We start from the raw sequence: 14943 nt of genomic DNA, 5'->3' as shown, positions 1-14943 counted from the left end.
AGTAAAATATAAGAATGAGGAAGCTAAGAAGCCAGGCGTGAATTCCATGTGTGGTTATCTCTTTATGAATTAAATTCATCCCAGTCTTTGCTGCCAAGGACAGAAAAAGAAATTAGGAATCAGTATTACAAAACAAATGATGCACTAACCCAGCTGGACAGGGCCAAGTCCCCGGGTGCTTGCTGTGTGACCCCATCTAGTGCAGCTACTGCAGCATGTGCATGCACTTTCAGTTTTGCTGAGCCATGACTGTGACCAGAGCACACGCTTGGCCGGCGTTCCAGAAGCACAGTGCAGAGCAAGGGAGACTTCGACTCTGACCTCCACACTGCCCGCCCTCAGTTCACATGTCTAGACAACTGACAGTGGAATCCTGCATGGCTACTGGACAGGAAGAGAATGCCAACTGTTTGTGTCTGAGAGAGAAGTCTTCTTAAATCAACCGAGGCGTTGCAATAATAGGTCTTGGTAAGGGCAAAGGCAGAACTACATGGGTGCAATTGGACTAAAATGTTTATGTTCCCACTTAGACTCTGAAACACGGAAATAAAAACAGAACTTAGACTTGGCATCACAGTGTGTGTGTGTGTGTGTGTGTGTGTGTGTGTGTGTGTGTGTGTGTGTGTATAACTTACTATTATTGTGCCCAGGAAGTTCTGAAATGTCTTTTAATACATATACATCATTTATTCAAAGTGAGTATGACTGAGAATGCCAGTATGTGGATTGAGCAGTCAAATTGAGTTCTTAGAGGTTTAGAGTAAGCTTCAAAGAAGAGTGGGAAATCACCAGATCCGCCAGGCAGAGATTTCTATTGTCTCAGCAATACCTTTTATGAAGCCAAGGACATGCTCCAAGTCACACCTTAAGAAACCTATCATGGCAGTTCTCTGAAAGCATCTACCATATTGTTGAGGAATCTAGTGTCCAGGATAACAAAAAGGGGCTTTTCACCCACAGATATTAGATAGGGCAAAGGTTTGTTTTTACCCAAGCATTAGTTGGACAATTGTTTGCTAACTTGCCTTACTATCAGTGTTTATCAACTTCAGTCATCACCATTCAACTGAGCAGGCCAGGATTGGGGCTGGAGTCTAATGGGTGGGCCAGAGCTACCTACCTTGTCTGGAAAACTCATCCGATTCCCGGTGTACCAGGTCTGTGACTCGGTTTCCGTAGTGCATTCTGCTGTCGTGGTCATAAGCCTTCAGGGTCTCACTGGAGCTGTAGGACTTCTGCGTGGGCACACGGCAGTCTTCACTGTCCAGGGAGGAGCTGGTGTAGCGACACTCCTTGCCACAGCGTCCCCTGGTTAAAGAGCGATGTCGTCGGTCCTTTACGTCCATTATTCCAGATGAAACAGAACTCCACAACTTTTAGAAAGGGCAGGCTGGAGTATTGGCACCTTTCACTTTAGCCACCTAGAAGCATAAAAGTAACAAAACAAGTAAATAACAAATAACAGACTGTGATTACAAGCAGTAAGGTCTTCCTTCAGTTCTGACTCAAGTGGAAACATAAATGGGAAACTTGCCAGCGTGCACAACTTCTTTGGGAGAAGCTTTGTCCTTAAACCATCAGTCTACATAGAACTCTAGACAATCAATGTATTTTCTTACTGTCGAGTTTAATAGCTATGAGGGAAAGAAATAACAAAAAGCCTCATTTCCCGATTGTATGTGCACAAATAAAGTGATAAGCCTGTCTGTCACTTGGGTAGGAGATCTAGTTATGAAGTCGATCAAAACCAAACTGACTTTGTTCTGTTTCATTGCTGGATGTTTGTTTGTTTGCTTGTTTTGGTTTAGAAGGATTACTGAGAAAATAAATATCAAAAGAGGAAGAAAGGAAGGAAGTAGGAAGAAGAGAGGATGATAGGGGAATGAAGGAAGGAACAAAAGAAAAAGTGAAGTATAGGAGCACATTTGAAAATATTAGTGATTTGTTGTGACAACAGGTTATTCAACTAACATTAAATTGCTGCAATGGGCCTGGAGAATAATAATAATACAGGTGTTGATGACATGTAAATCATCTTCTGTGTGTGTGTGTGTGTGTGTGTGTGTGTGTGTGTGTGTGTGTGTGTGCATTCACACATGTGCAATCACACAGTAGACTTTTGGAGATCAGAGACAGCCTTGGGTATCGGTCCTCTGCTGTTTTTCTCTGTTGTGTACTCCCAGGCTAAGTGGCCCATAAGCAGCTGTGTGTTCTCCTGGCTCCACCTCCTATCTCTCTGAGCCCTGGGAGTGCTATGGTGTCCAGGTTTATGCAGCTTCTTGGGATTCAAACTCAGGCCCTCGTGCTTACAATGCTAGAGCTTTACCTACGGAGCCTTCTCCTCAGCCCATTCCTGATTTCTTTAGGCAGTCTTCAGTAATCCCCAACCCATGTTCTCTCAGTTGGAGATCTAAATCTGAAAACAGCTAGCCACTCCTTCCCAGGGACCCATCAACAAGAGAACTTACTGAGAGATGTGTATCCCACATAACCACCTCTTCATTAACCTTCATTTACACTGACCCTGCCAGGGCCAGGAGGCCTGTTGAAGAAAGGGAAAAATGCAGACGAACTATGCATGTGGTAGAGAAGTGGATAGGAAGGAACTTCTCTAGCATATGAACTGGCCCTTGTCCTGGCAGTGTATGCCAAGTATCACTGAGAAAACACTAACCTTCTGCCTAGCGAATAACAACAAAAATGCTTGGGCACACCAAGATCCAAATGGTAGGTTCTTACTGATTTCATTTGCCATGCAAAAGAGCATGGACCACAGGGCCAGGGCCTGGACAGAACAGACAAACACAAATTTTAATTAAACTGGAAAATAAAGCCCAGAGCCAGGGTAATGATTTTTCTCCAGGCTACTGTTGCTCACTGCCTCTTCAATATGTCAGGAAATACTTGGGGAACAGAGCTGCAGTTCTCAAGCCCCCTGCTCTGCACTGGCTATTTAGACACTGAAGTAGGACATCTCTGTGTACAAAAGGACTAAGCCGTGTGACCAGTAGTGTAGACAGCATGGGGCCAGAGACAACAGAAATGAAGTCATTCTCTCTTTCTCTCTTCATATAGAGTCCTTTTATCTCCAGGATCCTCCTAAATAAACCCTTCATCCACTTTATCAAATACTGCCTGAAGTGTAGAAAATTCTGTTTAACAATTGGCAATGAGAAAGAGTGCACACCTGCTACAAACCCCAGGAACAATTATTCATGTGCCCTAGTTGCTTAGATAACAAACTATATAGTTTCCCGGAGTCTGGAGTTCCTCAGTCAGTAAGTTAAGAGACACCTTTGAGAGTCACTAGTCAAGACCTTAGGACCTTTTTGAAGGACATTGACATTGGCATGGAAAATTGTTTTGCTATAATCAATTCAATTATCATTATATCGATGTAATTTCCAGTGGCAAAAAAAACCAACAAAACAAAACAACAAACGAACAAAAAACCAACCTTTGTCTTTAATTTCAGCATAATTTTGGAATTCATGCACAGTCTATTTGAGTGTGTAGTCATTGAGGTTTAGCAGATGCCAATCTAACCATGACCACTCACTAGCCAGCATTCTTGTTTAATACCTGTCTAATTCTTGTAACTTGGCTCCTCAATTAGTCAAAATGGAAAATAACAACACCTACTTCACAGGGCATTCATTAAAATTAAAACAGTATTATAGCAAATTTCCCAGTGTGGCGCCTAGAATGTGAATAGGGCTTGATAGAAGTGCATGTTTCACTCTTCTGACTATAAAATACTCCATTCAGGTATGTAGTCAGAGTCTTGCATAAGGCAGTATGGGGAAATAGTAGATAATGCCCAGAAGCCACTTTTCTCCTACAGGCCAGAGCTTAAACTAGCTGATCACAGAATACCTTCAGACTGTTGAAGAAAAACAAGACAGTGTCACTAATACTACAGAGTCACAGGTGGTTTTGAAGATTGAAGGTTATCGTTCAGTTTCATAATTTGCTTCTGTTTTGCTTCACCGCTAGGTTTATTCATTTTAATATCATCAACGTAGCAGAGCTTAAAATTCCCATATTTATCTGTTCCACTTTGCATTGTGTCAAAAGGTTCTCTCTTGCTTTTGCTCTGTGTTGTATATTTTTACATGCTTTTATTTTATTATTGTATTTTATTGGATAAAACCATGCCCATAGTGGGAGCCTAAATGTTTATTATCTGTTAGTAAAGTATAGGGTCATTGGGTTTGGATATCTCTGTACTCACCTTTGCCATCCAGTGTTCTTTCCCTAATACTCTCCTCTTTCTCAGTTCTGTATTACCAAGCTGACTTTGTCAACAGTAACCCCTCCAAATAAGTGTTAGAAATTTACATGCAATGACACAAAATTAGTCACATTTTATGGAAACCTAACGTCTTCAGGAACTAGGCAGAGTGTGAACACAACCAGTAAATGAACAGTTTTGCATTTGGTTGCAAATTTAAAAATTGTTAATATGAAAAACAACAAAACAAGAGAATTTATATGAAAATCTGAATCCCTGGCTTCTCTTTAAGAGTCAAGAGGCCAGAAAAGTTCTTCTTGACAGATGGGATATATGCATGTTTCCCTATTTTCCTCATAAATTGTGGATGAAAATAATAAACTCAATACATAAAACAATATAAGAAAATCCTGAATGGTGCAAAGAGAATACACCAAAGTACCAATTACACTATCCATGAAACAGTACAATTTCTTTGTGCCATACATATCAGATGTGTAGGAAAGGGAGATGACATCCCCAACCATCAATGGGCACAGACAAAAAAATATATAAAAAGAAACAGCAGCAGAAGAAGAAGAAGAAGAAGAGGAGGAGGAGGAAGAGGAGAAGGAGGAAGAGGAGGATGAGGATGAGGAGGAAGGAAAAACTGACAAAATCAATCCCTCTGTATCAAAAACTATGAAAAACAAACATCTAATAAAAAAATAAAGCCTTTAGATTTCAACCATCCTACTCCTGCAACCCAGTGGTATGTGAGGGGGTGATATTCTCATTTCTACCTTCATCTGGAAATCATGATACCATGCCAGTGAGGCACCTCATTTGAAGCAAAATGGTTCTAAAAAGGCCAAAGTGTTCCAAGATTTTCATCCTTTGCAGGATATAATGAAGCTCATTTCTCAAAGGGAATCTGGTCCTCCACCTGCACAGTACAGGAAGCTTCGCCTCTGACTCCATTACTGGGAGAGGTCTAATGAGAAGTGAAGTGTTCAACCACCTGACAGGGACAATGACCCCTTCTTCCCTTGGCAGCATAACTAGATATCATGCATGAAGCAGTACCAAGACCATTCTATCCCCAATACCCAGAGAAAATCAGTGCAGGTCTATAACCTCCAATCCTATACTAGAGCCAAAACAAGTACCTGCAAAGAACTCCTGTCTTTTTAGAAGGTAACTTAGCCTGAATAAAGGAGAGTCTCTCTTCCCTCACCAGAGCAGTGTTATAAGAAACCAGCAAAAATAGAAGGTTTGAATTAGAAACTTGACATCACAACATGATATAAAAAAAGTGTCTCTGTTGGTAGAAAAACAAAATCACTTGTTATTAAAAAAAGAAGAAGAAGAAGGAGCATGTTAGATGAAAAATAGAACAGGCAGCCAGGCAGTGGTGATGCACATCTTTAATTACAGCACTCGGGAGGCAGAAACAGGCAGATCTCTGTGAGTTCAAGGACAGCCTGGTCTACAGAGCGAGTTCCAAGTCCAAGACAGGGTCCAAAACTACACAGAGAAACCTTGTCGAAAAAAAAAAAAAATTAAAGGGCACTCAACATAGATCAGTGCCAAGATAACAATTTAAACTGGTTATCAAAATGCTTCAACGAGAAATTAGGAACACACTTAAACAAAAAAAAAGTTATACCAGAGAAACAGAAATTCTCAACAAGTATAAAATACAAAGAAGATCCATCCTATTAGAAATACACACAATTAAAAATACACACACATGTGTGCACGTGCACACACACACACACACAAGAAATATGGTCTCCACAGCAAAATGAGGGAAGAGAAGAAAGAATGGAAAAAAAATATATAATTTCTACAGAAAAGTTTTCAATTATATATATAAAACAGAAGAAAAATATATATATTTATGTATTATGTATCCACATTGATAGAAATTATTAAGGTGAATGTTCTCAAAGCTGAATGGATCCCAAACCAGATACATTCAAATGCATCCATATGCAGATGCATCATACATACCATAGTAAAATTTCTGAAAAATGGAAGATGAAGAAAAGGCTCCAGAAAACACTGAGGAAAAAGAAAAAGATGATGTACCAACAAGGGAAAAAACTTAAGTTTAAGTGAAGGTAGAATGCTCACTGGAACCATAGTAAATGGGAAAGATACCACAATGTATTTCGGGGCATGAAGGAGAAGTTCATCTCCTCACACTGTATCTTGTTAAAACACTTACTTAAAAGAAGGAGAAGTCAAGATAATTTTATGAAGGAAAGTACGGTAGCCCATCACTAGCAGACCAGTTTTGAAAGAGTGGCTAACCTGTTCTGTAAACTCAAAGGAATCCATAAAAGGGAGGATCTGACACATCAGAAAGGATGAGGGAACACAAGAAGCAAAGGTGTAGAAAATGAAATATACACACTTCCTTTGAGGTTACAAAATTATTTTCAATGGTGAAAAAATATATTACTCTCTGATATGATTCTAAATCTATGTCGAGGTCATATTTAAGAAATTATTCTAAAATGTGAAAAGTAAAGGGATGTCAAAACAGCTAAACTTGCAGGACAGTGGTGGTGCGTTCCTTTAATCCTAGCACTCTGGAGGCAGAGCCAGGCGGATGTCTGTGTGTTTGAGGCTAGCCTGGTCTACAGAGCGAGATCCAGGACAGGAACCAAAACTACACAGAGAAACCCTGTCTCGAAAATAAACAAACAAACAAAAAACAAACTTAACTTTCCATATCTCACTGGATAATAAGATATAGATGAAGTAGACTGTGAGAAGATACACACATACACACACACACACACACACACACACACACAAAACGGCTATACAATCTATCCACAGAGATGAACTAAAAATCTACAGATAAGTCAAAATGGAATTATCAAAATTTACAGTAGTTCACAAGAAAGGAGAAAACAAACTAAGAACATAGAGAATGGGATAATAAATAGAATACAAAAAATGCCTGACTTAAGCCCTAACAAAGTGATAATTATATTAAATATAAATTGTATTAATATATCAATTAAAAGATAGAAAATAGATGAGCAAATTTTAAAAGTGACCCAAATCTATGCTGCCAATAAGTCACTATAACTGTGACAGTATGGGTATATTGAAAGCAAAGAAAAAATATATCATGCAAATATTAAAATCTAACAAGAATGACTATATTAATATTGTATCAAATGGCTTTAATAGGCAAAGAAAATTATCAGAGTCAGAAAAGGGCATTATATGATCATACAAGGATCAATTTTCGCAAACATATGACAATTCTAAGTAAGTGTGTATTCAAAAGACAGAGCAAAATATATGGAAAAAAGAGAAAAGAGAGAGAAAAAGAAAGAAAAGAAAGGGAAGACAAAGTCGCAAATATTATAGGAGGATTCATTCTCTGAGTCCTCCAAATGGGTAGACCATTCATATAAAAAGCATCAAGGACACAATAGAAGACCATCAAACAGCAGAGTCTAACTAATAACAGAGGATTATAAATTCTTCAGGAGTGACCTGTGACATGAAGATAGCATTTATCCTGGACCATAAACGAAGTCTCAAAATGAAAAGAAAACCTACTCCCCACACATTAATTATAGTCTCTGAAATCAGAGCAGTCAAACTGAAGAAAAACAGAGAGGTAAGACTCTCCCTTGACAACTGAACAGTTGTCTAAATAATCCACAGGCTGAAGAAGTCTCAAGATAAGCCAGCACAAACATTAAAGTTAATGAAAACGAAATAGCACATCAAAATCTGTGTCCAGTCACAGCGGGGATGAGAGCGAAATGAAAGATCTACATCTATACACTGGAGAATAGGGAAAGCCTCCAGTTTGGGAATCTTAGCTTCAATGTCCAGAACTAGGAAAGATAACCAGACAAAGATTCTCAAAGGAACAAAAGGAAATACCAAAGAGTCAAAAAAAATTAATAAATTTGAAAATCAGAAAAACACAAGAGAAAAGCCATAATGTCGATTAAAAAAAATGATTGATGAAAGTGACAAACTTCTAGTCAGCCTGACAATGTCTAGATGATACAAGCTACCAACAGGTGCTGCTACAGGGCCTGTTCATCGGAAAGAGACAATTAGAGGATTTCAAATATCACAATCAGATGTGCACTCTGAGAACCAAGATGAAAAGGACCGATTCTTCAAAACACTCAAAGTATACCCTTTCACCCACTCTGAATTACGCCACTTGAACAACCTGATCGTTAAATACTTTCAATTATGTCATTCACACTAAAATTAAACAGGTGGTGGTGGTTTCACTCGAAGGTTCTACTGAATGTTGAAGGAACAATTAGAATAAATTTATAGGATCTCTCCTGAAAAACTGACAAGAGGAAAGAACTTTCCAGTTCACCTTATGAAGCTGATTACCCTGAGGCCCAAACTAGACAAAGGCAGAGGAAGGAATGAAGGGAAAGAAGAAAGGGAGGGAGATGGGGAGAAAGGGGGAGAGAGGAAGGCGGGGAGGGAGAGAAGGAAGGGAGATGGGGAGGAGAGAGGGAAAAGGAGGGAAAGAGAAGGAGGCAGGATCAGAAATAAAAAATCAAGTCACAAAGGAATAAAGGAAGGAAGGGGTAAAAGGAAACCAAAGGTCACTCTCATCCAGAAATACATATATAATAATCCTTATATTAGCAAAGAGAATTCAGTAATTTGTAAAAATATTGCACACCATGACAAATGGGCTTATTCTGGGGATAGGAACTGGATCTGTAGCTAAAGACCAGAGAATATAATCTGTCACGGTATTAGGCTAAAGAGTTGTAATCATGTGACACTAGTAATCAATGCAGAAAAGCATCTGGCAGAAGTCTACACCCATCCAGAACACACTCTCCCTCAAAAGTAAAAAATGAAGGGATTTCTTCAACTTGAGCAACAACAACACCCTTATACCTGTAGCTGACATGCCACTTAGAGGTGACCTGGTCTTTTGCTTCTAAGACCAAAGACATGGTATGTGAAACTGCTCTCCTCAGTCCTATTCAGCACCATGCTAGATCTTAGAGCATGCAGACCAGAAAAAACAAAACATCATAACTCTGACACTGTTCGCAAATGACATAACACCTGTGGGAAAATTCATGGGATCTATAATAAAATCCTAGAACTTGGGTGAGTGAGTGTGCCAAGGTCACAGGTATCAAACTAAACATGCAGAAGATACTTGCATTTCAATAGTCTAGCAATGAACACATAGGTCCCAGGAATCAAGACACAATGCTCCTTAGGATCACTCAGAGTGCAATAATGAGAAGTAAATGTAATAAGGCAAACACAGAAATCACTTTGTGAAACTGTATAGAACAGGGTGAAAGAAATTAAATGTCTAAGCAAATGGTAATGTGTATCAGGTTATGGGTTAGAGGACTCAGTCAAATAAAGTAACAGTTCTCCTCAAGTTAATACATAGATTGATTGAAACTCACATGAATTCCCAGAGGAAACAGGTGTTTAGACATAGACAATATTATAGTAAAATTGTGTTGATAGGCAAAGGAACTAGAACAGTTAATTTTGTTTTAAATATAAGAATGTGAGAAGTCTCAAACTACTCAATTTAAACCTTAGGGACCTATAGGATTCCTATACTTAGGACTTGGCAGAGGGATAGAGACATATATTTACAGACTAGAACCCAGAACTCAGATTCACATCCATATGCTCATTGGCTCTATAAGTGTGCCAAAGTCATTCAGTGAAGAAAGCTCTGGTGGTAACAAAGGGTAGGTGGGTAGATACCCATGAGCAGGAAAACTCAATTCTGTTTTCTCATTTTATAAAAGAACAACTGAATGTGGATTAACAATGTAAAAAGTAAAATATAGGTGCTTCAGAAAAAATTAGAAAATACGATAGTAGTTTTAAGAAAATAGGGTCTGATTACTGGGGTAAGCTGTGGAGCCTTCATGGGACTGGACGAGGCCCTCTGCTTAGTCAGACAGTTGTGTAGCTTCATCTGCATAAGGGGACCCTGGCAGTAGGATCACAATCCATCCCTGGCTCATGAGCAGGCCTTTTGGAGCCCACTCCCTATGATGGGACACCTCGCACAGCCTTGAGGCAGAGGAAGGGCTTGGACCTGCCTCTACTAAATGTACCTCCCCATGGGTGTTCTTAACTTCTTGTAGGAGGTGATGAGAGGTGGGTTTGGAGATGGAGGTTGGAGGGGCAGGATGAGGGAAGAGGGGCATCTTTGGTATGTACAATGAATAAAAAAAATTTTCTTAATTAAAAAAAGAAAAAAAAAGTCTTGAGACTTTATATCAAATATAGAATTCTAAAAGGAAAAGTGAATATAGTTGAGTTTCTTTCCAATTAACTTTTTTTCCTCTATGAGGGACATGTTAAGAGCATGTGAAGGAAATGTGTAGGGGCTTGAGAGATGGCACAGAAGCTAAGAGCGCATATTGCTCTTTCAGAAGACCCGAGTTCAGTAACCATCATCCAAGTCTAGTGGCTCACAGCTGTCTGTTGCTTATGCTCCAGGGCAATCTAATATCCTTTTCCTGCTTCTGCGGGCACTTGCGCACGTGCATGCAAATACACAAACACACACACACACACACACACACACACACACACACTCATCATGAGATTGGAGAAGTGGCTCAGTGGTTCAGAAAGATTACTTTCTGCCCTTGCTAAGGACCAGAGTTCGGTTCCCAGCACCCATATAAAGCAGCTCACAACCAACTGTAACTCCAGCTCTAGAGAACCAGATACCTTCTGGTCTCCTTGGGTGCCTCCATCTAAGTACATGTATTTACTCACAGATATACACATAATTAAAAGTAAAATAAGTCTATGAAATGAAATAAATCTGTTTTAAAAAGACAACCTATAGAATGAGAGAACATGTGTGAAGCCCAAATATTATATGTATTTTAAATTATATATATATATATATATATATATATATATATATATATATATATATATATATTCAACTGTGAAAACAAACTGAGATCATCCAGTTGGACAGCTGGCTAAAGATGTTGGGTAGGACATATAATTGCAAATACATACATGGAAACATGCTCTTATCAGCCCCAAGAGAAAAGGAAATTCATACCACAGTGAGATATTGCTACAGACCTATCAGAACCCCTAAAGAAAACAATGATTACAATAAACACCGGGAGGATGTAGGAAGCAGGGTCTCCCATACATGTGCCAGATGTTAAATCCTACAGCCACTCTTAGTCAGTTTAGCAACAGCTTAACAGTAACAAACCCACTAAACATGTAACTACTATGTAACCCTGCAGGTTCTCTGCTGGGCATTTATTTAAGAGAAAGGAAAATGGATGCTCACACAGAAACTTCAACAAGGATATTTGTAGAAAAATGTTCATTTATAATAGCCATAACCAGACACGACCCAGATGTTCCTCCATGGGTGATTGGTTGAACACATTATGGTTAACCTGAAGCCTGCAAATCCTGTTCAGCAATGAAAAGGAATGTGCTATACACACATACAACAACCAAGAAGAGAATGTATGCCAACTGCATGGCTTCATTTATAAACGTATCTGAAATGGTAGCAAGAGATTGCAGTAAGTGCCTTCCAGGGCTAGGCAGGATATCAGGGAATGAACGATGTCTGACATGAGGCTTTGGGAGGAGTTCAGTAGCAAGACAAATGTGGATCTTGACTATACCAACATCATTATCCTTGTGATCTTAGTACTACAGTCCGAAAGATGCTGCTTTTGGTTGAAACCTTCCACAGGCTCCATCATCCTGGGTTGCGTCTGACTAAACTTGACTCTACACTTACAGAAAAAAAATTTATTCAAGAAAAAAAGGATCCAGTAGGATATCTGAGTTCAAAAATTTGTTTTGAAATAAGTACTTGTTAAGGAAACTCACTCACATTGCTGATAGTAACTGATATTGCTAACTGATACACTCTGCATCCTAAACTTATTATTACAATCATTGTATCATGCTTTTTGATCTATAGCTAGTCTGATTCATTTATTTAAACTAGTTGGTTGGTCTGTAGACTCTTAGTATTTGTAACTTTGGCATGCAGGGAAAAAATGAAGCTGTTATGGACACTGAGAGAAAATCATAAAGAGTTACAATGTAAGAAACATCATCTGCCAACATACTTTTTAAGGTAATTCTAAAATAAGAGGATTTAATCTTGCTCCCCCTTTAGTCACATAGCAACCTTTCATAAGGCATTTTTATTGTCTACTATGGGAAAGCATTCTTAGTCCAACGTCCTTGAGAGTTGAGGTCACCAGTCCATGTGGCGAGACACGTTCAGAGCATGCTTCTGAAAAGTAATTAAAATTGCCTTGAAGCACTCAGAAAGATGGTAACCAAAATTATAAATCTTTCCCCAAGCTTCCACCTTTCCCACCACTGACAAATGGCAGTCACTGGTTGCTGCTGCCTCTGCCAGCTCATTACTGCTATGCTGGGGCTTGATTCTGTTACATTTCACATTTCCTCTCTTGAACAGTGCTCACACTGCTTTTTTCATCAGATGCCTAAGTGGGTTCCATCACTTTAGCAGAACAGACTACAGAGACCTTGCCTGCGAGCCTTTGTCTAATTAACTAATCCTGTGAGCTGTAACACTGTTCACCATTAACTTTGTGGAATAGCCTACTACTTAAGGGGGCTGACTTGTTAATCACTGACAGCCAGTTCTACATGTGAACATGTGTTTGCCGGGGTGTCGGTAAGTGTGTTTGAGGATGAGAGTGAACGCGTGCAAGAACACTGCATAGGTCGATGTAGCCTGTTCTTTATGTCAAAATGGCATAATAATACTGGTTGCTTAAACTTGCATCACTCTATTACACCTCTTTGGCTATGGCTGGCTATTGTTTCAACACGCTTGAGTGATTTCTATCTTGTAACTGACATTAGACCTTTGGGGAGTATGGTAAGGAGAGATAACCACTGCCATATTTCAACTTGACTTAGGAGTCTATTAATTCTGAATCCCGGGGTTGGAGGGGCTCTTTCTTCTCCTTTTCAAACTCATGACAAAGCATTGACAAAGTTCATCTAGTGGGTATTTGGAATTAGTACACACAAGTCAAACTTCTTGTTTCCTAATTTGAGCTGGTGTCATATCTGTCTTAGAATTTCAATTAAAAAGTTCCATTAGATGACCATATTTAGAATACATATTATATATACATAATTATACATATATACTATATGTATTAATAGCTCAATCAGGAATTTCGTATAGAAAAATGTATTCTTCCTGATCACATGTTGAATGAAAGTCATCTTGTTTCTTATATATAGCAGGCACTTTTATTTAAATAACAACAAAAAAAGTCTTCTCTCTTTATCCTTTAGGCCCCTACAATTTTGTCTATCCTAAGACAACCTAAGAATCGCATTCTCAGAGTCCTTTATACTGGATTTGAACTCCCTCATGTAAGTGGCTTATTCAAAGATCATGAAAGTACCAACTGAAAGGTAATATAGAACCCAGACATAAGAGAGAGTAAATCTGAAGTAGATGATAGACTTGAGAGTCTTGCTTTGCCTCCTTCCAGCCCCAAGTAGGGGTATGATGGATCGAGCACGAAAACTAGCTCTCTGATATTTCTAGTACCTTCTCTTAGAATCATGTAAGATCAATTCCGAACAAAGATACACTCCAAAATATTTAGAGACAGAATATCCTGTGACCTCTGAGTGGACCTAAGAAAATCTGCTTTAAAATCTACAAAAGTGGAAGACAGTGGCTGGGTAATTTAATGCACCAGTAAATAAGAGGTCAAAGGCAATTTGCTTCCTGTTCCCCTGTGCCATTATATTGATATGTCTGGGGATAAAAAGCCAACTCTGGTTAATGTCCAGAGCAAGAAAGGATAAGCAAATTCACAATTGTGTTTTGCTCTCCGGCTCCAGAGCATCATGGACTGCTGTTTAGAATCTGTTCGGGTCCCTGGAGCCATGTGCACAGGAAATGGTGAGCACATTGTCAGAATCTGCTTGCTGTCTGTGGGTTTTATGAATTGTTAAAAGCAAAGACGCCTCTCCATGCTTGCTGTCCTAACCAAAAGCATCCACACAATTACGTCTTCCATCCCATGTATCAGATACCTTCCATGAGAGTATAGATCTGAGTGTTTGTGTGTATTCTTATTTGAATAGCAACAAAAAAATAAAGGTCTATACTGGACTAGGATTTTGTCAAATCTTATGCTTTGTTTTCCCTTTCTCAAGCCCAAACTGTTTAACATTAAGTAATTCAGGGTGGTTACACCTCTGTAAAAATTTCAATATGAAATGTGGCCGTTTACTGAACTCTTGGCCTCCTTGGCTTCACCCCTAACCCCTAAACACACACACACACACACACACACACACACACACACACACACACACACACACACAGGCCTGTCTGTTCTACTCCCATTTTCCTATGTGCCTCCTGAGAGGGGGAGATGAACAGATGGTTGTACCTTAGGCACTGGCTAAGTTACCGTAACTGAAAAAAGACAGGCCCTCCCTACTCCTCCCTGCCATGCAGAGCTCAGTGAGGCAGTAGAGCAAGCCATGAGCCTGCAGCCTCAAAAGCTAATGAAGGGAGGAATTGAACACCCTCTGCCCATCTTGTCAAGCATGGTCCTTTCTGTATACAAGACTGAGAGCAGCAGTAGATATGAGTGAATGGAGAGCTTTGGATTGCGGGGTTTTAGAAAAAT

General features: G+C 39.3%; 1 protein-coding gene across 13 annotated transcripts in view; it reads right to left on the bottom strand.

The window, feature by feature from the left end:
• Window positions 1-14943, bottom strand: part of Tenm2 (teneurin transmembrane protein 2) — a 1246916-nt gene that overhangs the window by 940550 nt on the left and 291423 nt on the right. For all 13 annotated transcript variants that reach the window (XM_052758549.1, XM_052758552.1, XM_052758554.1 and 10 more), the window contains exon 3: window positions 1121-1421. In XM_052758549.1, the coding sequence (XP_052614509.1) occupies window positions 1121-1346 (226 nt within the window). In that variant the 5' untranslated portion in view covers window positions 1347-1421. The remainder of the gene's footprint in view (window positions 1-1120; window positions 1422-14943) is intronic.

Source organism: Peromyscus californicus, unplaced genomic scaffold (genome assembly GCF_007827085.1).
Source record: "Peromyscus californicus insignis strain IS unplaced genomic scaffold, ASM782708v3 Scaffold_3__1_contigs__length_106647218, whole genome shotgun sequence".
Lineage (NCBI taxonomy): Eukaryota > Metazoa > Chordata > Mammalia > Rodentia > Cricetidae > Peromyscus > Peromyscus californicus.
The sequence above is the reverse complement of the archived record's forward strand: the minus strand, read 5'-3'. Positions and strand labels throughout refer to the sequence as shown.